The 25977-nt window shown below is 54.5% G+C and overlaps 1 protein-coding gene and 1 long non-coding RNA gene across 4 annotated transcripts in view; one reads left to right on the forward strand and one right to left on the reverse strand.

Moving 5' to 3' along the window:
* The window catches only part of iqsec3a (IQ motif and Sec7 domain ArfGEF 3a), a 738133-nt gene that overhangs the window by 78526 nt on the left and 633630 nt on the right, over nt 1–25977 (reverse strand). For all 3 annotated transcript variants that reach the window (XM_072485388.1, XM_072485387.1, XM_072485389.1), the window contains exon 11: nt 21068–21229. In XM_072485388.1, coding sequence (XP_072341489.1) covers nt 21068–21229 — 162 coding nt within the window. The remainder of the gene's footprint in view (nt 1–21067; nt 21230–25977) is intronic.
* Nucleotides 21146–25977, forward strand: part of LOC140396594 (uncharacterized) — a 34706-nt gene continuing 29874 nt past the window's right edge. The window contains exon 1 of the long non-coding RNA XR_011936578.1: nt 21146–21261. This is a non-coding gene — a long non-coding RNA (uncharacterized lncRNA). The remainder of the gene's footprint in view (nt 21262–25977) is intronic.

The raw sequence follows: 25977 nt of genomic DNA on the forward strand, positions 1-25977 counted from the left end.
ATATCCCCCCTCCCCCATATCCCCCCTCCCCCCATATCCCCCCTCCCCCATATCCCCATATCCCCCCCTCCCCCATATTCCCCCTCCCCCCATATCCCCCATATCCCCCTCCCACATATCCCCCCTCCCCCATATCCCCCATATCCCCCCTCCCCCATATCCCCCATATCCCCCCCTCCCCATATCCCCCCTCCCCATATCCCCCATATTCCCCCCTCCCCATATCCCCCTCCCCCATATCCCCCCTCCCCCATATCCCCCATATTCCCCCCTCCCCCATACCCCCCCTCCCCCATATCCCCCCTCCCCCATATCCCCCATATTCCCCCCCTCCCCCATATCCCCCCATATCCCCCCTCCCCCATATCCCCCCTCCCACATATCCCCCCTCCCCCATATCCCCCCATATTCCCCCCTCCCCATATCCCCCTCCCCCATATTCCCCATATCCCCCCTCCCCATATCCCCCCTCCCACATATCCCCCCTCCCCCATATCCCCCATATCCCCCCTCCCCCATATCCCCCCCTCCCCCATATCCCCCATATCCCCAAGTGAATCCAGCCCCTAACCTTAACCTCTGCAATGCACGCGCAACCGATGGCGTGCATTCATATACCTGCCTAATACTGTTGCCTTTTACCCCTGCCACCACCCCCCCCCCCCAGGAGAAGCGCGCACACAACAATAGGGAGCATGTGAGGACTGGAGGAGGGCCCGCTGATGAGAGGCCACTGACCGTACACGAGGAAAGGGCCCCTGGAATGGCTGGCGGACCTGAGGACCGGGAGGTTGCTGATGCAGAGGTCGGGGCCCCACGAGCAAGTAAGCCACCAACAGCCCGTCCCCACATCCCCCCTCCCCTATATCCCCCTCTCCCGTATCACCTGATCACTGCCTGATGTCTAACCATGCATGCTTCATTGTGTATCGCAGGACCAAACGTCGGTGGCGTCCGCGGTGGAGGCAATGGGTGCGACAGTGTCAGACCTGGGGAACGGTTTGCGAGGCCTGGGGCCTTCCGTGCAGGCGGCGTCTGTGGCCCAGGAAATGGCTGCCCTCTCACAGGAGGCCATGAGCCAGTGCCAGCGCCAGATGGCAGAGGCGCTCAACGCCATAGCCCAGTCTCAGCAGGCCATGGCCCAGTCTCAGCAGGCCATGGCCCAGTCTCAGCAGGCCATGGCCCAGTCTCAGCAGGCCATGGCCCAGTCTCAGCAGGCCATGGCCCAGTCTCAGCAGGCCATAGCCCAGTCTCTGCAGGCCATGGCCCAGTCTCTGCAGGCCATGGCCCAGTCTCTGCAGGCCATGGCCCAGTCTCAGCAGGCCATCGCTGAGGGCATTGGCGCCAGTGGCCATGTGCGAGCTGGCGTCGCACTGTCGCAGACAGGGTTCGACAACCCCCTGGGCTCCATGGCTGCAAACCTGCAGACCCCTGTCGATACCAGCACGGGCCTCCAGGACTGGCAGCGCCAGATGTCGGGGGCGCGTCGGATGGCCAGTCCGTTCGCATCCCCCACCCATGTAGAGGCCTGGGGGCCATCGGGCACCCCGAGGGAGGAGGAGGTGGTGTGGTCCGTCCCGGCTCCCTCTGTAGGGGAGGTCCCGGTACAACCGCGACACCTCGGACTCCCCCCCTTCCGTCCCAGGTGCATCGGGTGGGCAACGGGCAGGACAGGCTGGCAGCTCGCCATCCCAGTCGCCCGGGCCGCAGCCTGGCCCATCTAGGCCAGGACGCCCCAGGAAACGGCGCCAAAGGGATCCAGTGTCAGAGGGCAGGAATCACAGGAGTCACCTCCAATTCTGCTGTACCGTCTGGGGAACCACGTAGACGTAGTCAAAGGGCCCGTAAGGCCAAACAATTAGACACTGAGTAAGTTGGCACGGGTGCAGGGCACAGATGAGTTTTAGGCGCTCGGGCACGTGCATGAACTCCTTTGGTTATTAAAGTCAATGTTACACCTACCGAAGCTGCCTTTGTGCTCTGTCCAAAGTGTGCGGGGGTGTCATGTACGTTGAGCGCAAGTGTGTGTGTGAGGGGTGGTCTTACCTCAGCTCCAGGTGAGTCTGCCCCCTTCCCCCCTGGGCCGCCATCAACATCCCCCGGGCAGAGGACGGGGACCGTGCGCTGCAGTGTCACAGCCGCATGCAGGGATGGTCCGGGTGGATGGTGGTACTGTGGCCATGGGTCAGACATAGTCCAACGATGTAGAGCCAGGAGCTCATCGGAGGCGGGTTGTCATCATTCTCCATGGCCTGCGATAGACACGCGTCCACCCCGCAACTGGGTGAGCCCGGCCCGTTGTGCCGCCGGTGGATCGGCAATTGGGAGTGGGGGGGTGGTGTGCATGCGGGTGGGGTGTGTGGGGTTGGGGAGGGGGGTGAGGGTGCTGGGTGGGTGGATGGGTGGGGGGTGTGGGGTGGTCGGCTGTTGTCATGGTGTGCGGTCTGTGGCCATACTACCCGATTCCCACGCCCATCTAGTCAGTGAAGCGGGCGTCTATCAGTCTGTCCCCGTGCCCGCTGGGCCAGCCGGTAACGGTGGACAGCCACCCGTCTGTGTCTACCCCGTCTGCCCTGACCATTGCCCCCCATCCCCCTCATCTGGGGAGGACTGGGCCTCTTCCTGTTGCTCCTCCACTCCGCCTCCTCTGCCTGCGGCACATCGCCCCTCTGCTGGGCTATGTTGTGCAGGACGCAGCACACCACAATGATGCGGCCGACCCTATCTGACCGATACTGGAGGGCGCCCCCAGAGAGGTCCAGGCACCTGAAACGCATCTTCAGCACGCCAAAGCACCTCTCGATCACTCCCCTTGTTGCTACATGGGCATCATTGTAGCGGTTCTCCGCCTCATCGCGTGGCCTCCGTATAGGCGTCATCAGCCACGATCGCAATGGGTAGCCCCTGTCGCCCAGCAACCAGCCCCTCAGCCGGGGATGGCGTCCCTCGTACATGCCGGGGATGGATGACCGCGACAACACGAATGAGTCGTGTGCACTGCCTGGGTGACGGGGCGCAGACGTGCAGGATCATCATGCGGTGGTCGCAGACCACCTGTACGTTCATCGAATAGGGTCCCCTTCCTATTAGTGAACACGGCCCTGTTATCTGCAGGTGGCCGCACGGCGACGTGCATCCCATCGATCGCGCCCTGGACCATGGGGAACCCGGCAATGGCAGAGAAGCCCACGGCCCGGGCATCTTGGCTGGCCCGGTCCACGGGGAAGCGGATGTAGCGGTGCGCCATGGCATAAAGGGCATCTGTCACTGCCCGGATGCACCGATGCACCGATGTCTGCGATATGCCGGACAGGTCCCCACTCGGTGCCTGGAATGACCCCGTTGCATAAAAGTTCAGGGCCACCGTAACCTTGACGGACACGGGGAGAGGGTGTCCCCCGCCAGTGCCACGCGGTGACAGGTGTGCCAGCAGGTGGCAGATGTGTGCCACGGTTTCCCGGCTCATCCGGAGTCTCCTCCTGCATTCCCGGTCCGTGAGGTCCTGGTATGACTGCCGGGGCCGGTACACACGGGGCGCCCTCGGGTGCCTCCGTTGCCGTGGGGCCGCGACGTCCTCCTCCCCCCTCCTCGTCCTGTCGGTCAGGTGTCCCTCCAGCCTGGGCGGCTGCCGCCTGCCCCTCTGCGGCAGCCTGCGCCGCCTCTCTGGCACGCTCCTCCTCCTCCTCCTCCTCATCCAGGGCAACATAGACATGAGCGGCTGCCACCACGGCGGCCAACATCGCTGGATGGTCTGAAAACATGACGGCCTGGTGGGGGGGGGGAGGGGAACGACGACATGTCATCATTGCCCATATCCCCTCCTCCCCCCAGCCAGGTGGCATGGACCGCATGGGTCCAACTGTTGGAGGCTGGCACCTGGCCAGGTGGACCAACTCATTTGCCCTCCCATCACCCACCCCGGCACGGACCCCCCCCCCCCCTCCAACCTCCACCCCCGGCACGGACCCCCCCCAACCTCCACCCCGGCACGGACCCCCTCCCCAACCCCCAACCTCCACCCCAGCACGGACCCCCCCCAACCTCCACCCCAGCACGGACCCCCCCCCGACCTCCACCCCGGCACGGACCCCCTCCCCAACCTCCACCCCGGCACGGACCCCCTCCCAACCCCCAACCTCCACCCCAGCACGGACCCCCCCCCCAACCTCCACCCCGGCACGGACCCCCTCCCCAACCCCCCAACCTCCACCCCAGCACGGACCCCCCCCCAACCTCCACCCCGGCACGGACCCCCTCCCCAACCTCCACCCCGGCACGGACCCCCTCCCCAACCCCCAACCTCCACCCCAGCACGGAACCCCCCCAAACTCCACCCCGGCACGGACCCCCTCCCCCAACCCCCAACCTCCACCCCAGCACGGACCCCCCCCCCAACCTCCACCCCGGCACGGACCCCCTCCCCAACCTCCACCCCGGCACGGACCCCCTCCCCAACCTCCACCCCGGCACGGACCCCCTCCCCAACCTCCACCCCGGCACGGACCCCCTCCCCAACCTCCACCCCGGCACGGACCCCCTCCCCAACCTCCACCCCGGCACGGACCCCCTCCCCAACCTCCACCCCGGCACGGACCCCCTCCCCAACCCCCAACCTCCACCCCAGCACGGACCCCCCCCCCCAACCTCCACCCGGCACGGACCCCCTCCACAACCCCCAACCTCCACCCCGGCACGGACCCCCTCCCGGCACTCCCCCGGAGCCCAGCCTACTCTAACCACCCCCCCCCCCCCCGCCGCACACACACACAAGCCGAGACACACCTCTCCTCAGGCAATCAGTCTGCGGCCACGCCATTTCCTGCCCAGAGCCAACCCCCCAGGCCGTCACTCACCTCCTCGCTGGTCGGCGTGAGCCTGGAGCACCGGGTCACGCCGATGAAAAGGAGGTTTGATTCACGTCGACGTGAACGGTCATCACGTCGACGGGACTTCGGCCCATCCGGAAGGGAGAATATCGGCAGGCCGAAAATCGGCTGCCTTGCGCAGACCCGTGACATTCTCCGCGGCAGCGGCGCCATTAACGCCCCGCCGACTTTTCTCCCTTCGGAGACTTCGGCGGGGGCGGGGGCGGGATTCACGGCGGCCAACGGCCATTCTCCGACCCGGCGGGGGGTCGGAGAATGACGCCCGTGATTCATGACATCGGAAGGGTTATATGGACAGGAGTCTGTAATAGACTGAACCTCATTGTGTGGTACCTCTGCAGGGCAAGAAGGGACTTTGGCATACGCATGGAATTCAAGTACCCAATGAGCTGGCTATTCCATTGTGCTTATATACATGCAAATGGCTACAACACATTGCTACTACACTCCTTCCTCCATAGTGAAAAAGTTCGATCAAGTTCAAATTCCATATCCATTCGCTGTTTTTCTTTCATTTACAAATCCAGCGGAACAGGAAACCAGTTCCTGAGAGGATAATTTCAGAACCTGGCGAAGGATTTTGATCCATCTGGGCCTGAGTCTGACAGGAGGCTTTCTCCGACAGATACTGATTTGTCCTTGAGCTTCAGTTGAAATTTCCACTTCATCTCTCTGACTCTGATTCAGATCTGAACCAGTTTCAGACAAAACGTATGTTAGAATAATTATTGGTGCTCAAGTCATAATTCAACGATCCAGACTCATTTGATTCTTCCAACATTCCATGTCCTTTGTAAACCTCTGTAAGGCATGATCTACATGTACAAACTTCACTTTCCACCACCAAATATCATCACCAAATATGTGTGAGGGACTACATATTTTCACAATTCTTCCTAGTAACTACCTCCTTCCTTCCGTGCCGGCCCCTGTAGTCCTGCACCATGTTGTGTCGGGGCCGGCGTGTTGAAGGAAGCCACTGCGAATGTGCATGTTGGTGCCGGTGCCACTGTGCATGCGCGGATCCCGCGGCCCCCATTTCACGCCGGGATCAGCAGCTGGAGCGGTAGGGGCCAGAATTGCTGATCCTGAGGCCGTGTTGACGCGATGGCGAACACTTGGCCTCAGGATCACAGAATGCTGCCCCCATTCTAGATTGCCTCACTCTAGACTGCCTCACTCTCGACTCTCGCTTTGACAGCCAGTCATCGGATTCGAAACGTTCGCTCTTTTCTTTCCCTCCAGATGCTGTCAGACCTGCTGAGATTTTCCAGCATTTTCTCTTTTGTTTCAGATTCCAGCATTCGCAGTAATTTGCTTTTATCACTCTAGACCGCCTCGCTCTAGACCGCCTCGCTCTGGACCGCCTCGCTCTGGACCGCCTCGCTCTGGACCGCCTCGCTCTGGACCGCCTCGCTCTGGACCGCCTCGCTCTGGACCGCCTCGCTCTGGACCGCCTCGCTCTGGACCGCCTCGCTCTGGACCGCCTCGCTCTGGACCGCCTCGCTCTGGACCGCCTCGCTCTGGACCGCCTCGCTCTGGACCGCCTCGCTCTGGACCGCCTCGCTCTGGACCGCCTCGCTCTGGACCGCCTCGCTCTGGACCGCCTCGCTCTGGACCGCCTCGCTCTGGACCGCCTCGCTCTGGACCGCCTCGCTCTGGACCGCCTCGCTCTGGACCGCCTCGCTCTGGACCGCCTCGCTCTAGACCGCCTCGCTCTAGACCGCCTCGCTCTGGACCGCCTCGCTCTGGACCGCCTCGCTCTGGACCGCCTCGCTCTGGACCGCCTCACTCTGGACCGCCTCACTCTAGACCGCCTCACTCTAGACCGCCTCACTCTAGACCGCCTCACTCTAGACCGCCTCACTCTAGACCGCCTCACTCTAGACCGCCTCACTCTAGACCGCCTCACTCTAGACCGCCTCACTCTAGACCGCCTCACTCTAGACCGCCTCACTCTAGACCGCCTCACTCTAGACCGCCTCACTCTAGACCGCCTCACTCTAGACCGCCTCACTCTAGACCGCCTCACTCTAGACCGCCTCACTCTAGACCGCCTCACTCTAGACCGCCTCACTCTAGACCGCCTCACTCTAGACCGCCTCACTCTAGACCGCCTCACTCTAGACCGCCTCACTCTAGACCGCCTCACTCTAGACCGCCTCACTCTAGACCGCCTCACTCTAGACCGCCTCACTCTAGACCGCCTCACTCTAGACCGCCTCACTCTAGACCGCCTCACTCTAGACCGCCTCACTCTAGACCGCCTCACTCTAGACCGCCTCACTCTAGACCGCCTCACTCTAGACCGCCTCACTCTAGACCGCCTCACTCTAGACCGCCTCACTCTAGACCGCCTCACTCTAGACCGCCTCACTCTAGACCGCCTCACTCTAGACCGCCTCACTCTAGACCGCCTCACTCTAGACCGCCTCACTCTAGACCGCCTCACTCTAGACCGCCTCACTCTAGACCGCCTCACTCTAGACCGCCTCACTCTAGACCGCCTCACTCTAGACCGCCTCACTCTAGACCGCCTCACTCTAGACCGCCTCACTCTAGACCGCCTCACTCTAGACCGCCTCACTCTAGACCGCCTCACTCTAGACTGCCTCACTCTAGATTGCCTTCTCCGGTTAGTGGTGTGAGGTGAATTACGATAAACAAACAAAAAGTTGCTACTTTGCGATTCAATAACAACTGGCATTTCTTCCAATTTGTATCGAGCTATTTCTTAACAAGAGCATATTTAACTATATTGTGCCCTCTGCTGTCCCATTTGAAGCGAGGTGGAGCTCTGTTATATTTTTACCCATTTATCGTCATGAAATTTGAATACTCTTCTGAACAAAACGGAGGTGCGTTGTCAGACACGATTCCCTCTGGGAAGCCATGCAACCAAATAAACTGCAGAATATTGGGAGTATCTCTATTGTGCAATTCACTGGAAACCCTTTAACTCACTTTGAATGGTTATCGATCACAATGAACATCTGCTGCCATTCAAATTCTGAAAAATCTGTGTGCGACTTCTGCCACTGTCAAGCTAGCGTCTCCCATCATGACGAAGGTACTGATAGTGTTACAATATCCTGGGCTAGCGCACGGTCAATTCCAGCTCCATTATCCCGGAGTCAGAACACAAGTGAATTAACCAGTAATCTGAGAAAAACTCCCAAAGTCTTTCACCCCTGACTGCCCAATAATTACAGTCACCAGGGGCAGCGTTCTCCCGTCACCGAAACCGTGTTCAGCGATCGGCCGGAGAATCCACGTTGGCTCCGAAATTTGGGGGCGGTGACGCTTTTGCGATGCTCCGCCCCCTCCATCTCTCTCTCTTTCTCGTGCTGACAAGTCTGAGGTCACCTGCTAAAACCAGCAGGAACTAGTATTCTTTCTGGCAACTTCTGCATTCTGCTGCTTGAATTAAAGATGCATGTCCATTAATCATCCACGGATCAAAAATAATAGCAGCAAAATAAAAGCAAGGGTAAATAAGGAAACAAACAGGAAGGAACCTGACAATAGCAGCTGCTTTTTACCTGCCTGACACGATCTACATTGTTTCACTGTCTTCTTTAACTTTATCCAATGCTGTTCACCAAAGGCAAACTTTTGTCAAGCTCATTCTCAGTTGTTCAGCATAATTTTGTTTAATAATCTTTATTGTCACAAGTGGGTTGACATTAACACTGCAATGAAGTTACTGTGAAAAGCCCCTAGTCACCACATTCCGGCACCTGTTCGGGTACACTGAGGGAGAAATCAGAATGTCCAATTCACCTAACAGCACGTCTTTTGGGACTTTTGGGAAGAAACAGGCGCACCCGGAGGAAACCCACGCACACACGGGGAGAACGTGCAGACTCCGCACAGACAGTGACCCAAGCCGGGAATCGAACCTGGGTCCCTGGCACTGTGAAGCAACAGTGCTAACCACTACGCTACTGTGATGCCCCATATAATGGGCGGGATTCTCTGACCCCGGACCGGCCCCTGTAACTCTCCTCCGTTTTTCGTCGGGGCCGGCACGGAGAAGGCAACTAGCGGCATGCGCAGACCCGCGGCGCCCGTTTGACACCGGTATCGGCAGCTGGAGCTGCGCGAGTTGCTGCAGTGCCGTGCTGGCCCCCTGTAGGGCGCAGGATCACTGCTCCTGGGGACCTGTTGACGCTATTGTAAAACACAACGGCATTTACAACGCCGTCAACACTTAGCCTCAGGATCAGAGAATCCTGCCCAATGTTCCGATAGGACATTTTCGATGCTTCATATTACTAGCTTGCTGTATATGCCAATATTATTTGCCTTGTCCTTCTACCTCAGGTCTGTGCAGCAATAACAACATTTTGAGAAAAAGAAATGCTGAAGTTACATCAGGTAAATAGTTCTGCGAAAATAAAAGTATAGAAAAATTACAGCTTCTCAATTGCCGTGAGCAGGGTGTACTCACACGAACTGCTGCTCGATGGGTGAGACGGAGCGATTTGAGACAAATCAAAACTAACATGTTTCTAAATGCCTCCAGGAATTCTGCACTTCTGTCTGGCCCTTAAGCTCTGGAATTCCCACCTCAAACCTCTCCAGCTTTCTCGCACCTTTGAAGCTATCTTGCACACCTACCTGGTTCACCTGATCTCCTTATATGATGCAATGTTTAATAATGCTCCTGTGACATTTCTATTTATTTAAAGGAATGCTGGAAAGGCCCCTTCGTGAATAATGACAATACCAGCACAATATCTGTTTGATTTTAGTCTGAAAACGTTGTTGTTTTTTAATAATCCTCGACAGACTCTGGTTTGTTTTGCAAAATCCATTTTTATATGAATGGGTTATTTGCCTGACATCGCTGGAAGGCAATGTGAGAGGGGTGGGGGAGGGGAGTGGGAGGGGGGATTTGGGTGGGGGGAGGGGGTGGGGGGATTGGGGAAGGGGTGGGGGGTGGGGATTGCGGAGGGGGGATGGGGTGTGTACAGAGGCTCGGTCACGTCCCTGTTACAGTGACACGCAGTGAACAGCGATATGTTGCTCATGTCTCTGGCTGCTGCTTGGCAGAGAAAGACCCACCCTGACGTTCTCGCCGTTCGCACTTCCAGTCGTCACCTCCTCGGTGAATCGTTACCAATTCAGACTCTGCCCCGGTCTTGTTCTTAATATTTGAGGGATGGAGTCACAGGATTTTGATCCAATGACAGTTGAAGGAAGGCAAAGGTAACTTGCAAGTTGCAGCCTTCCCATGCACCTGTGTCACCTTGTCCTCTTGGTGTAAAAGTGTTTTTTGATTAATTAGATATGGGCATTACAGGCTGGGCCAGCATTACTTGAACTGAAGACAATTTAGGAGTCAACCAATTGTTTTGGATCACATGTAGGCCAGACCAAGTCCGGATATTGGTGAACTCACCTTACTGACAATCAACAATGATGGTCCACATCAGGGGCGGGATTCTCTGATCCTGAGGAAATGCCGACACGTTTCTCGACGGCCTCAGGATCAGCAATTCTGGCCCCCCCAGGGGGCCAGCACGGCGCTGGAGCGGTTCACGCTGCTCCAGCTGCTGACCCCGGCGCGAACTGGGCGCCGCGGGATCCGCGCGTGTGCAGTGGCACTGGTGCCAATGCCCGCATGCGCAGACGCAACATGGCGCAGGAAGAAACGAGGCCCCCTGCCAGAGAGGCCAGCCCGCCGATCAGTGGGCCCCAATCGCGGGCCAGGCCACATTGGAGGTTCCCCCAGGATCGGACCCCCCTCCCCCCTCACAGGCCGCTCCCCGACCCTTCCACGCCGAGTTCCCGCCGGCTGAGAGCAGGTGTGGACGGCGCCGGCGGGACTCGGCGGTTTTACGCCGGCCGCTCGGCCCATCCCGGGCCGAGAATCGACGGGCCAGCCGCATAGAGCGGCCGCCAACGCACCAACCACGCCAGCGCCAATGGCCCTGATTCGCCGCAGAGCGGAGAATCGCGTGCCGGCGTCGGGTGGCTTGGTGCGATTCACGCCGATCGTGGGGATTCTCCGGCCCAGCCCCAGGCTGAGGGAATCCCGCCCCAGACTTTTAATTCCAGATTGTTTTTACTGAAATCAAATTTCACCATCTGCCATGGTGGGATTTAAATGTATGTTTCCAGAGCGTTACCCCGAGTGTCTGCATTACTAGTCCAGCAACAATACCACTACACCACTCCATTTCCCGGGACTGAACAAGGCTATCAAAGGAGCGGGGCAGGTTGCCACAGTCCATCTAGTTGATAGTACGGAGTCAGCCTCGATGGAGGGTGTGAATATTTAAAGTGGTGGTTGAGGCACTGGTGGTATGAAGCTTTGCGAGTGTTGTTGGAGCTGCACTCATCCAGGCAAATGGAGAGAATTCTTTCACACGCCTGACTTATGACTTGAAGATACTGGGCAGACATTGGGGAGTCAGGAGGTGAGTTATTCAACACAGGATTCCTGGCCTCTGACCTGCTTTTTTTGCCACAGTATGTATATGGCTGGTCCAGTTCAGTTTCCAAATCTTCAATCTCTGCCATCTAATAGGACAAGAGCAGCAGACACTTGTGAAGACCACGATCTGCAAATTCCTCTCCAGGTCACACACTGCCCTGGACTAGAACTCTGTCCCTTTGTTCCGTCACTGTCACAGGGTCAGAATTCTGGAACACCCTCCCTAAGAGCACTGTAGGTGTACTTACACTATGTGGACTGTAGCAGTGCAAAGTGGCAGCCCACCATAACCTTCTCAAGAGCAAGTAAGATGGACAATAAATGCTGATCTTGCCATCAACACTCACAGCCCAAGAATTAATTTTTAAAAGAACTAGAAGAAAGCTGAGGGAAGGTTTTTTCATTTACTCAGAGGGTGATGGTGTTTCATCGCCTTAAACATTGACTCCCTCCACCTGTAACAACAGACTCGAGAAGATGCACTGCAGGAACTGTGCAGCTTGCAAACTCGCAACCTCGAACATCTCAAAGAACAAGGGCTGTGAGTGCCCGGAAACACTACAAACTGACTCTGATCTCACTGCCGGAACAGATTAAGAGAAAACCTCATCACTTTTGAAAAATACTTGGATATCCACAGTGGAACAACGCTATGAAGCAAGACTGGCAAAATGTTCTTGGTTGGAACACAATAAGCTAAATGGCCTCACCCTGAGTCATAAATTAGTGAGCTCCTTTGAACGATTCTATCTGATCCTTTTGGATAATGTTAGTGAGGGGTTGGCAATGGGGGGAGGGGGATGTGTGGCTGGAGTGCCCCTCATGCACAGTGTCTAATTGGGGTGTTTCAGACAGAGTGTTGATAGGACCTATGAAGACCAAAATAGCAGACGATACGCCAAGATAGCATTAGATTCCGTTTGATGTGATACTGTGCATGTTCCTGTCACACACTGAACATGTCTGGACTTGTATCCTCCAACCACCATGTTATATGCAGATTGGGGGCAGTTCCACTACCATCTTCCAGGATGTGGGCCGGGATTCTCCGCGGGCGGGATTCTCCGTTATACGAGCGCCCAGGGGTTTCCCGACGGCGTGGGGCTGCCCCACAATGGGAAACCCCATTGACCGGCCGGTGTTACGGAGACTCCCGCCGGCCGGTCGGGGCAGAAATGTGGCCGGCGGAGCGAAGAGTCCCAGCCGTGGGCTTCCAATGCTGCAGCACCAGAACACAGACTGCAACTAGTGCCTTTCATAGTGAAATAGAAAAAATAGGAGCAGCAGGAGGCCATTGAGCCACCAGCCTGACCTGGCATTCAATATGATCCTGGCAGATCTGCCACCTCCGCGTGTCCCACACTCTTCCTCTGCCCTTAGAGTCTTGAAATAGAACAAAGAACAAAGAACAGGACAGCACAGGAAGAGGCCCTTCGGCCCTCCCAGCCTGTGCCGACCATGATGCCCTAACTAAACCAAAAGCTCGTGCCCTCACTTGGTCCGTATCCCTCTATTTCCTCCCTGTTCATGGACCCATCCAGATGCCTCTTAAATGTTGCGAATGTTCCTGCTTCCGCCACACCCTCTGGCAGCGCGTTCCAGGCACCCACCACTCTCTGTGTGAAAAACCTACCCACACATCTCCCTTAAACTTCCCCCTCTCACCTTGAACCTGGGCCCCTTGTAATTGACAATTCCACCCTTGGAAAAAGCCTCTGACTGTCCACCCGTCTATGCCTCTCATAATCTACCTATTTCCATCTTAAATATTTCAATTGATTCCCTCAACTTTATTCTTCAATTTTCTCATGTTCGGCCAATACATTTGGTGGCAATACAGTTTGAATTTCAATTCACTGACACCTCCATCATTCTCATTTCCCCCCACACAACGTACGAGCCCCTTCAGGCACCTTTACATCTGGATAAAGAGGCTGAAATGTTGGAATATATTGGTATAGGATTGGCACGGTCTCCGCAGGGAAATTCTTTGAACCGTTTAAATGACAGAAGTTGCACAAACAATTCGAGAGGCAAAAGTTTCGGCAAGTTTCACCATGAATATGCAACAGCTGCTGTTTTTAGAAATGAGATGACACCTCGAGTACATCGCTGTCTCACAGCTGAAAATGTGCCAAATGTCAACAGCGTAATGTGTGATTCGTGCATCGTGTAAACAGTATAAAATTCCAGATAGACTATTGGGGGGATTCGCCGCGGCCCGCGCCGGAGAATCACCGCAACCGCGCCACGACGCTCCACAGGACATAGAACATTACCGCGCAGTACAGGCCCTTCGGCCCTCGATGTTGCGCCGACCTGTGAAACCACTCTAAAGCCCATCTACACTATTCCCTTATCATCCATATGTTTATCCAATGACCATTTGAATGCCCTTAGTGTTGGCGAGTCCACTGCTGTTGCAGGCAGGGCATTCCACGCCCTTACTACTCTCTGAGTAAAGAACCTACCTCTGACATCTGTCCTATATCTATCTCCCCTCAATTTAAAGCTATGTCCCCTCGTGCTAGACATCACCATCTGAGGAAAAAGGCTCTCACTGTCCACCCTATCCAATCCTCTGATCATCTTGGATGCCTCAATTAAGTCACCTCTTAACCTTCTTCTCTCAAACGAAAACAGGCTCCAAGTCCCTCAGCCTTTCCTCATAAGATCTTCCCTCCATACCAGGCAACATTCTGGTAAATCTCCTCTGCACCCTTTCCAATGCTTCCACATCCTTCCTATAATGCGGCGACCAGAATTGCACGCAATACTCAAAATGCAGCCGCACCAGAGTCTTGTACAACTGCAACATGACCTCATGGCTCCGAAACTCAATCCCTCTACCAATAAAAGCTAACACACCGTATGCCTTCTTAACAACCCTCTCAACCTGGGTGGTAACTTTCAGGGATCTATGTACATGGACACCGAGTTCGCTCTGCTCATCCACACTGCCAAGAACCTTACCATTAGCCCAGTACTCTGTCTTCCTGTTATTCCTTCCAAAATGAATCACCTCACACTTTTCTGCATTCAACTCCATTTGCCACCTCTCAGCCCAGTGCTGCAGCTTATCTATGTCCCTCTGTAACTTGTAACATCCATCCGCAATGTCCACAACTCCACCGACTTAAGTGCCATCTGGAAATTTACTCACCCATCCTTCTACGCCCTCCTCCAGGTCATTTATAAAAATGACAAAGAGCAGTGGCCCAAAAACAGATCCTTGTGGTACCACTAGTAACTGGACTCCAGTCTGAACATTTCCCATCAACCACCACCCTTTGTCTTCTTCCAGCTAGCCAATTTCTGATCCAAACTGCTAAATCACCCTGAATCCCATGCCTCCATATTTTCTGCAGTAGCCTACCGTGGGGAACCTTATCAAACGCTTTACTGAAATCCATATACACCACATCAACTGCTTTACCCTCATCCACCTATTTGGTCACCTTCTCAAAGAACTCAATAAGGTTTGTGAGGCACGACCTACCCTTCACAAAACCGTGTTGACTATCTCTAATCAAATTATTCCTTTCCAGATGATTATACACCCTATCTCTTATAAGCCTTTCCAAGATTTTGCCCACAACAGAAGCAAGGCTCACTGGTCTATATTTACCGGGGTTGTCTCTACTCCCCTTCTTGAACAAGGGGACATTTGCTATCCTCCAGTCTTCTGGCACTATTCCTGTTGACAAGGATGACTTAAAGATCAAAGCCAAAGGCTCAGCAATCTCCTCCCTAGCTTCCCAGAGAATCCTAGGATAAATCCCATCCGGCCCAGGGGACTTATCTATTTTCACACTTTCCAGAATTGCTAACACCTCCTCCTTATGAACCTCAAGCCCTTCTAGTCTAGTAGCCGGAATCTCAGTATTCTCCTCAACAACATTGTCTTTTTCCTGTGAGAATACTGACGAAAAATATTCATTTAGCACCTCTCCTATCTCCTCGGACTCCACGCACAACTCCAAGGTGCGGAGAATCGGCGGTATTTGCCGTGGGCCGCTGGAATCGGCGGGGCCGCCAATTCTCCGGCCCGGATGGGCCAAGCGGCCGCGCGGATCCGACAGAGTCCCGCCGGCGCCGTTCACCCCTGGTCGCTGCCGGTGGGAACTCTGCGCGAACGGTCGGGGGCGGCATGTGGGGGGGGGGGGGCGTGGGGGGTTCCTTCACCAGTGAGAGGCCTCCGATGGGGTCTGGCCAGTGATCGGGGCCCATCGATTGGCGGGCCGGCCTCCCCCCGCCCCCCCCCCCCCCCCCGGGCCTACTTTCCGGCGCGGCCGGCCGATGAACACTGACGCCATGTTGAGTCAGGGCCGGCGCGCTAGAGAAGTCTCCCACGCATGCGCAGGGTGGCGTGGCGCCCATTTGACGCCGGGAAAGGAGGCTGGAGTGGCATGAACCACTCCAGTGCTGTGCTGGCCCCCTGTGGTCGTCCCCATGCCCGGTTCGCGCCGTCGTGAAACACAACGGTATTCACAACGGCGCGAACGCTTGGGCTCCATATTGGAGAATCGCCCCCTTTATTCAGACATCTAGGGCAGGATTCTCCGACCTCCCGCCAGCTGCCGAATCCCCCGGCGGCGGTTTTTCGGCTGGGTGGGAATCGCGTCGTGCCGGACGGGGGCCGTTGGCAGTGGCCCCCCCGGCGATTCTCCGGCCCGCGATAGGCCGAGCGGCCTCCCGTTTTCGGCCGGTCCCACCAGCGTAAATCAAACCAGGTCCGTACCGGCACGACCTGGCTCTCCGTGTGGCTTGCAGAGTCTTCGGACGGGATCTGGCCCCGGGGGTTGCTCCGACGGTGGCCTGGCCTGCGATCAGGGACACCACTCCTCGGGCGGACCTGTGCCGTGGGGACACTCTTTCCCTCCGCGCCGGTTGTTGTCAACCTCCGCCATGGCTGGCGCGGAGAAGAGCCCCCTGCGCATGCGCTGGGATCACACCAGCACACGCTGGCGCTCCCGTGCATGTGCCAACTCGCGGCGGCCGGCGGAGGCCCTTCGCCGCCGGTTGGCCTGGCGCCAACTCCGCCAGCGCTGGCCTAGCCCCTGTAGGTGCAGAGGATTCCGCACCTGCCGGGCAGCCCGACACCGGAGTGGTCCACGCCACTCCTCGGCGACGATATGTTCCGCCCCGCCGGGTAGAGGAGAATCCCGCCCCTAAACTTTGCTACAGTGGCAAGAAACAGGCCTCACTTCAAAATGATCATCGAGCGGTGCATCGGACTCCTCAAGATGCAGTTCCGATGCCTCGACCACTCCGGAGGTGCCATGCAGTACCTCACCCCCGGGTGGCCGCCCGCTTTGTGGTGGTCTGCAGTGCCCTCCACAACCTCGCACAGCAGCGGGGCGACAAGCTGGAGGCTTGTGATGAGCAATACCTCGGAGAAGGAGGAGAGGGAGGAGGAGGAGGAGGAGGGGGAGGAGGAGGAGGGTGTCATAATATACAGATCAGTATATGATGGTGCAGAGACACACACTGACTGACACACGGCAAGACCAATCAACACACACAACACAGCAGCCAATCACCAGTTAGGGCACGGTTACTATAAAGACAGAGGGCACTAGTTTTCCCGCTCATTCGGGATGCAGCCTCTGAGACAGACAGAGCCCGCAGTCAGTAGCACAAACATCCACCATGTGCTGGCAGTGTAGGCTGGTCAGGTTAGGCATAGGTCTTCAGTCAATCTAACATAGTGTCGACCCACAGTGCAAGTATGTCTAACAGCTCTTAGTTAAATAAAATAGAGTTGTACTATTACAAGTGTTGGTAGCCTGTCTATGTTACTGCGAAGGTAAACGCAGTCTCCACAGATCCAGAGCACCCAACACATCAGAGGGGGGGACAGGGATGAGGATGATGAGGAGGCGCCAGACCAGCAGGGGCTGGAGGACGAGGCCGGGGAGGAGCCTGAGGCCCAGCCGGAGGCTGCAGGACAGGACGTGGCAGTGAGGATCCGGCAAGCCTGGGAGGACCTTATACTCACCCGAGTTACCCAGGGTGTGGCCTGGTCCATCGTTATATTCTTACACGCCCGCCACCCCCATTTCCCACCCTCCCAGAGCCTGTGCCACATCACTCCAGGGTGCTGGGTCTGTGTTGGCACCGTCAGCGGGTCACTGTCGAGGGCAGGGAGGTGGTGACAACCCACAGAGCTGGGCGCTGGAGCTCCTCAATATATGCCATAGTCTGACCCCTGCCTGTCTGCTGAGTGTTCGCTCACACCCATCACCTGAATGTGGTGATGCATATCGGAAGAAAGTGACAGAGGTTTCCTACTGGTTGTGCATAAGCGTGTTTATTGCTCAATACATGTTCCCACTCTCCCGATGGTGCATGCCCCCTACCACCCACCCACCCCTCATCCCTACCTACCCCGTTCCCCTCCCTGGTGATCCTCGGTGTGTTTTGCCCTCCTCGCTCTTCCACTATATCTAATTGTGTCCCCAGGATGCACATCAGAGGGGGAAGCAGCCGGTTGGCTACCTCGTCCCAGGCAGCACAGACTGCCCTGCGGCTCACTCTCCGGGACCCTCGGGGGAACAGGACATCCCTCCTGGCCTCCACCGCGTCCAGGAGCCTCCCCACGTCAGCGTCCCCGAATCTTGGGACCGGTCTCCTCGACGCCATTGCCGCGAGCTGGCTGGGATTGGCTGAGTGAGTGCAGCTTTAAATGCTGCTCGACCTTGTTACCGGGGGCCTGGTGAGCGCAGTCCCGGCGAATCAGCTGATATTCAGGGCGGGAAGCCCGTGAGGCCTCGTTAAGTGGACCCATTAATGTTGAATAGTGTTGCCAGCCTCGCCAGGCCCAGCATCAGGAAACTGCGCCAATTCCCGCTCGCTACAGCACTTGGAAATATTTTCGGAGAGTCGCGCCCTAGGTTTCAGTGAGTTGTACATTTACACACTTACACACAGTTACACATTTACACACTTAAACCGGCTGCTCCTTCACAGCTCCTATTTTCCATTGAGGAGAACATTCAGATTTGTTTTTCTCAGATCCAAGTGCTAAACCCCACATTAAACACCATCTGCACTGGATGTAAATAAACTGAAAATCTGAGGCCTCAGTACGAGGATATTTCACCATTTGTCACACCTCACCAGTGCCAAGAATGTGCTCCAAATTTGCTCTGCCTTCCTTCCATGTCACAAGGTTACTTGTGCAGTTCCATATGTTTTTATTTTGATGAGTAATGTCTGATGCTGGAAGTCGGTATAGTCAGTCCCCTCTCCGCCATGTTAGTAATGTTAGTGTGTTCCTCAGAAATCTCGAGCAGGATTCTCCCTACCCGGCGGGGCGGGCAGTCCCGGTGCCGAGGAGTGACATGAGCCACTCCGGCGTCGGGCCGCCCGGAAGGTACGGAATCCTCCGCATCTTCAGGGGTTAGGCCGGCACCAGCGGGGTTGGCACCGCGCCAACCAGCACGGAAGGGCCTCCGCCGGCCGGCACGAGTTGGCGCATGCGCGGGAGCGCCAGTGTGTGCTGGCATCATCCTAGCGCATGCGCGGGCCGGAGAATCGCCGGGGGGGGCGCTGCTGGCGGCCGCCGACTGGCGCGGCGCGCTTCCCGCCCCCGCCAAAACTCCGGCGCCGGGATTCACGCTGTCCCCCAGCGATTCTCCGGCCTGGCGGGGGTCGGAGAATCCCGCCCCACACCTTTTTTTGTTTTAAAACTAACTCCTAACATTTTCTTCCTGGCATCAGATTTTGCACCAAAAGAATTCAACATAAAAACTACGGACGCGATTGAATGGAAAATAACACAGGATCCTGATTTGGACACGTTTAGCGGGGTGTATTCCGACACCTACAGCACCAAGAATGACCCCGCTATTAAACGGGGCCCTGTTTCCCGGGGCTTGGTGAGGAACGCCCTCCGAGGCGGCATTCATATTAATTTCCTGCACTAATGAGCTCAGCTCGTCAGTCCAGGAGGAGATCGGGGTGCCATTTCTAAATGCTGCCAGGATCTCTGGTCCGCCAACCGTGGCCCCCAACGTACCAATTCGGGTGTCCTCGAGCCACCCCTCACTACACCTCATTACGGCAGGTGACCCCAAACCCGATCCCTGGCATGGGCAACTGAGCACACGGGCACCTTGGCACGACCAGCCAGGCAGGCAAACCAGCATGGCGGCAAAACAAAGACTGTGATCTACAAGCTCACTGTAAAGAGAGCAGACTAGGAACCAGCATCAGAAGCAAAAACTCTTTTCTATTTCACTTATGCTTTTTTGCTTTTTTCACCCCTATGTGTTTGTCTGTGTGGTGTGTGTGTGTGTGTAGAGGGTGGGGAGGGAGGTTACAGGACGAGTTCGGTATTCATTGATATTCAACCAACTGTATCTGCTGCGTATTTCATCAGTATTCTTGTTATAAATAAACAGTAATTGTGTTTCAACTTACAAACCTGGGGCGGGATTCTCCAACCCCCCGCCAGGTTGGAGAATCGCCGGGGGGGGGGGGGGGGGGGGCGGCGTGAATCCCGCCCCGCCAGCCCCCAAATTCTCCGGCACCGAAAAGGCGGCGAATCCCCCCCCCCCCCGGCGATTCTCCGGGCCGCGATGGGCCGACGTCCCGCTGCTGCCACGCCAGTCCCGCCGGCGTGAATCAAACCACCTCTCTTACCGGTGGGACTAGCGGTGCGGGTGGGCTCCAGGGTTCTGGGGGGGGGGCGCGGGGCGATCTGTGGCCTGGCCCGCGATCGGGGCCCACCAATCCGCGGGCGGGCCTGTGCCTTGGGGGGCACTCTTTTCCTTCTGCCTCGGCCAGAGCCTACACGATGGCCGATGTGGAAGTGACCCCCCCCCTGCAGCCGCTGACGCACATGTGTGGACCTCCGCCGACCGGCGGAGTCCCTTCGGCCCCGACTGGCATGGCGCCAAAGGCCTTTCCCGCTGGCCGACGGCGTGCCAACCACTCTGGCGTGGGCCTAGCCCCTCAAGATTAGGGCTTGGCCCCTAAAGGTGCGGAGAAAATCCGCACCTTTGGGGCGGCCCAACACCGGAGTGGTTCACGGCACTCCCTCCCGCCGGGACCCCCCGCCCCGCCGGGTAGGGGAGAATTCCGGCCCTGGTGACTGTAATTATTGGGCAGCCAAAGGTCAAATATTTTTATCAGAGTTATTGGTTAATTCACTTGTGTTGTGACCCCGGGACGAGTGGGGCTGGAATTGATCCTGCGCTAGTCCAGGGTTTTGTAACAACACATAATACTGAAAATATTTCAATATTAAAGATTGCAATATGCTTTGAAACAATGTACCAGGTTAATGTTGTCAAGCAGCACTGTATTTGTGGAAAATATTGTGCCAATTAGTGGCTTCACAAAAGGTTTTCATGGTCAATTGTATTTCAAGCAGCTTTGCTTTTTGTCATCAATCAACTGAATCTATGGTAATTTAAGGGAGCTATTTTGAGTACAGCTAAAACTCTTTCAAAGATTGCAATTAATTAAAAAATATCAATTTTCAATGGAGTGTAAAAATATGAGCACAAAATATATGAATATATAAAATAATTGGACTTTGAAATCTCTCAGCTTCCTCCTGCATTGCAAACCTGTAGGATCAAAGTTGAGAGCCGTCAAAATCAATAACTAAAATCACCCACACTTACAGAAAACAAGGGCTGTTCTGTTTTAACTAACTACACCCAGCTGACAGGTCGCTGTACTTGTAGCAGCAACAATCAGACAGAAAACACAGCTTACTCACAATCAATTCGAATTTGCTCCATCTCTGTCACCTCCGAGATTGACTCTTTCAACTCCTCCTCAAACTTCTGCAGCTCCTCTGAACTCTGTGCACAGAAGCTCAGCGCTTGCTTCTTCTCCGAGCCAGAGACAGATGATACCAGGGTGATCCCGTGAGGATAAACTAACAGAGAAAAATTGCAGCTATTAGCACAGGTAAATGTAAACTCTTTCATGTCCCCTTTGTTAGCTTGCCAATTGCATTTTCCAAGTTGGAGGAATGATGACTGCGTCAGAAACAATTAATCTTGACTCACACAACAGATGTAAAATTAACAACGCCGAAAGAGCAAGTCTGGGAAAGTGCATTTTTATAATTAGCGAGGTTGAGATGGAGTTTAACTTTCAGGGGGTGGTGATTAGTGTGTTGGGGAATGTGCTGGGGGCCGTGCAGGTAATTCTGTTTGGGTTTTGAGTTTACACTTTTTGCTCTTTAAGTTTGTTTACATCACATTCCTGTACACAAATAGGGAGCCCTGAGACACACCAATTTAGACGGCAGTCACCAAGAGCTGCTGGACCTCTCCAGGCATCGGACTAGTGTAGAAGATTTCACCGTTGGAATATTGCATTGTGACAGATTGACCTTGGGTGGGGGGTTGGGTGGAGTAGTAATCAGGATGGTGGGGGGTTGGGAGGGGTAGTAATCAGGATGGTGGGGGGTTGGGAGGGGTAGTAATCAGGATGGTGGGGGGTTGGGAGGGGTAGTAATCAGGATGGTGGGGGGTTGGGAGGGGTAGTAATCAGGATGGTGGGGGGTTGGGAGGGGTAGTAATCAGGATGGTGGGGGGTTGGGAGGGGTAGTAATCAGGATGGTGAGCGCGATCAGGAGGCGGGGAAAAGACTGGGATCTGAGAAAGATCAGAAGGTCGTCTTTGCACCTCCAAACACCGCCTTCAGCTAAATTATGACCACATAAATAGATGAATATATAAAATAATTGGACTTTGCAATCTCTCAGCTTCCTCCTGCATTGCAAACCTGCAGGATCAAAGTTGAGAGCCGTCAAAATCAATAACTAAAATCACCCACACTTACAGAAAACAAGGGCTGTTCTGTTTTAACTAACTACACCCAGCTGACAGATCGCTGTACTTGTAGCAGCAACAATCAGACAGAAAACACAGCTTACTCACAATCAATTCGAATTTGCTCCATCTCTGTCACCTCCGAGATTGACCCTTTCAACTCCTCCTCAAACTTCTGCAGCTCCTCTGAACTCTGTGCACAGAAGCTCAGCGCTTGCTTCTTCTCCGAGCCAGAGACAGATGATACCAGGGTGATCCTGTGAGGATCAATGTACGTAAAAAGCAAGAGGGTAGCCAGGGAAAGGGTTGGCCCACTGAAGGATAGGCAAGGGAATCTATGTGTGGAGCCAGAGGAAATGGGCGAGGTACGAAATGAATACTTTGCATCAGTATTCACCAAACAGAAGGAATTGCTGTATATTCAGTCTGGAGAAGGGTGTGTCGATAGCCTAGGTCACTTTGAGATCCAAAAAGACGTGGTGTTGGGCGTCTTGAAAAATATTAAGGTAGTTAAGTCCCCAGGGCCTGATGGGATCTACCACAGAATACTGAAGGAGGCTAGAGAGGAAATTGCTGAGGCCTTGACAGAAATCTTTGGATCCTCACTGTCTCACAGGTGATGTCCCGGAGGACTGGAGAATCGCCAATGTTGTTCCTTTGGTTAAGAAGGGTAGCAAGGATAATCCAGGGAACTACAGGCCGGTGAGCCTTACTTCAGTGGTAGGGAAATTACTGGAGAGAATTCTTCGAGACAGGATCTACTCCCATTTGGAAGCAAATGGACGTATTAGCAAGAGGCAGCACGGTTTTGTGAAGGGGATGTCGTGTCTCACTAACTTGTTAGAGTTTTTCAAGGAAGTCACAAAGATGATTGATGCAGGTAGGGTAGTGGATGTTGTCTATCTGGACTTCAGTAAGGCCTTTGACAAGGTTCCTCATGGCAGACTGGTACAAAAGGTGATGTCACACGGGATCAGGGGGGAGCTGGCAAGATGGATACAGAACTGGCTAGGTCATAGAAGGCAAAGAGTAGCAATGGAAGGGTGCTTTTCTGATTGGAGGGCTGTGACAAGTGGTGTTCCGCAGGGATCAGTGCTGGGACCTTTGCTGTTTGTAGTATATATAAATGATTTGGAGGAAAATGTAACTGGTCTGATTAGTAAGTTTACAGACGACACAAAGGTTGGTGGAATTGCGGATAGGGATGTGGACTGTCAGAGGATACAGCAGGATTTAGATCGTTTGGAGACTTGGGCGGAGAGGTGGCAGATAGAGTTTAATCCGGACAAATGTGAGGGAACGCATTTTGGAAGGTCGAATGCAGGTAGCAAATATACAGTGAATGGTAGAACCCTCAAGAGTATTGACAGTCAGAGAGATCTAGGTGTACAGGTCCACAGGTCACTGAAAGGAGCAACTCAGGTGGAGAAGGTAGTCAAGAAGGCATACAGCATGCTTGCCTCCATTGGCCGGGGCATTGAGTATAAAAATTGGCAAGTCATGTTGCAGCTGTATAGAACCTTCGACCACGTTTGGAGTATAGTGTTCAATTCTGGTCGCCACACTACCAGAAGGATGTGGAGGCTTTAGAGAGGGTGCAGAAGAGATTTACCAGGATGTTGCCTGGTATGGAGGGCATTAGCTATGAGGAGAGCTTGAATAAACTCAGTTTGTTCTCACTGGAACGACGGAGGTTGAGGGACGACCTGATAGAGGCCTACAAAATTATGAGGGGCATAGACAGTGTGGATAGTCAGAGGCTTTTTCCCAGGGTAGAGGGGTCAATTACTAGGGGGCATAGGTTTAAGGTGAGAGGGGCAAGGTTGAGAGGAGATGTACGAGGCAAGTTTTTTACACAGAGGGTAGTTGGTGCCTGGAACTCGCTGCCAGAGGAGGTGGTGGAAGCAGGGACGATAGTGACGATTAAGGGGCATCTTGATAAATATATGAATAGGATGGGAATAGAGGGATATGGACCCCGCAAGTGCAGAAGATTTTAGTTTAGACGGGCAGCATGGTCGGCACGGGCTTGGAGGGCCGAAGGGCCTGTTCCTGTGCTGTACTTTTCTTTGTTCTTTGTTCTAACTGGCTAATTTATCCACTTCTAAAAATCTGCCATCTTGGTGGTTGTCTCTAAGCTTTATGCATGGGAAAATCAGGTTTTTTGGAGCAGCTTGTGACAGAGCCGACTAGGGAACAGGCAATTCTGGATTTGGTGATGTGTAATGAGGCAGACTTGATTAGGGAACTTAAGGTGAAGGAACCCTTAGGGAGCAGTGACCACATGTGATAGAATTTACCCTGCAGTTTGAGGGAGAAGCTGCAATCGGATGTAACGGTATTACAATTAAATAAGGGTAACGACAAAGACATGAGGGAGGAGCTGGCCAGAGTTGATTGGAAAAGGAGCCTAGCAGGGAAGACAGTGGAACAGCAATGGCAGGGGTTTTGGGGGGTTACTAGGGAGGCACAACAGAAATTCATCCCAAGGATGAGGAAAGATGCTAAGAGGAGGACAAGGCATCCATGGCTGATGAGGGAAGTCAAGGACAGCATAAAAACAAAGGAAAAAACATACAATATGGCGAGGATTAGTGGGAAGCCAGATGATTGGGAAGCCTTTAAAAATGAGCAGAGGACAACTAAAAAAGCAATAAGTGGGAAGAAGATGAAGTATGAGTGCAAGCTAGCTAGTAATATAAAGGAAGATAGGAAGAGATTTTTTTCAATATATAAAAGGTAAGAGAGGGGCAAAAATAGACATTGGACCACTGGAAAATGTGGCTGGAGAAGTAATAATAGGAAACAAAGAAATGGCAGCCCAAGGTTCTAAAAGAGATAGTTGAGGAAATTGTTGAGGCATTGGTGATGATCTTTCAGGAATCACTGGAGGCAGGAAGGATCCCAGAGGACTGGAAAGTGGCTAATGTAACACCCCATTTTCAGAAGGGAGGGAGGCAGAAGATGGGAAATTATAGGCCGGTTAGCCTGACTTTGGTCATTAGTAAGATTTTAGAGTCCATTATTAAAGATGAGATCACGGAGTACTTGGAAGTGCACGGTAAAATAGGACTGAGTCAGCACGGCTTCGTCAAAGGGAGGTCGTGTCTGACAAATCTGTTAGAGTTCCTTGAGGAGATAACAAGGAAGTCAGACAAAGGAGAACCAGTGGACGTGATTTATTTAGATTTCCAACAGGTCTTTGATAAGATGCTGTTAAGTAAGTTAAAGGCCCATGGTGTTCAGGGTAAGATCCTGGCATGGATAGAGGATTGGCTGACTGGCAGAAGGCAGAGACTGGGGATAAAGGGGTCTTTTTCAGGATGGCAGCTGGTGACTAGTGGTGTGCCTCAGGGGTTTGAGCTGGGACCACAACAAGCAGGAGAAGGCAGGAGAATGGGGATGAGAAAATATCAGCCATGATTGAATGGCGGAGAAGACTCGATGGGCCGAGTGGCCTAATTTTGCTCCTATGTCTTATTGTCTTATTTCCCTGGTGGCCTGACATCCGGTACAGAACATAGAACATAGAACAATACAGCGCAGTACAGGCCCTTCGGCCCACGATGTTGCACCGAAATAAAAGCCATCTAACCTACACTATGCCATTATCATCCATATGTTTATCCAATAAACTTTTAAATGCCCTCAATGTTAGCGAGTTCACTACTGTAGCAGGTAGGGCATTCCACGGCCTCACCACTCTTTGCGTAAAGAACCTACCTCTGACCTCTGTCCTATATCTATTACCCCTCAGTTTAAAGTTATGTCCCCTCGTGCCAGCCATATCCATCCACGGGAGAAGGCTCTCACTGTCCACCCTATCCAACCCCCTGATCATTTT

Source organism: Scyliorhinus torazame, chromosome 19, assembly GCF_047496885.1.
Source record: "Scyliorhinus torazame isolate Kashiwa2021f chromosome 19, sScyTor2.1, whole genome shotgun sequence".
NCBI classification, from domain to species: Eukaryota; Metazoa; Chordata; class Chondrichthyes; order Carcharhiniformes; family Scyliorhinidae; genus Scyliorhinus; species Scyliorhinus torazame.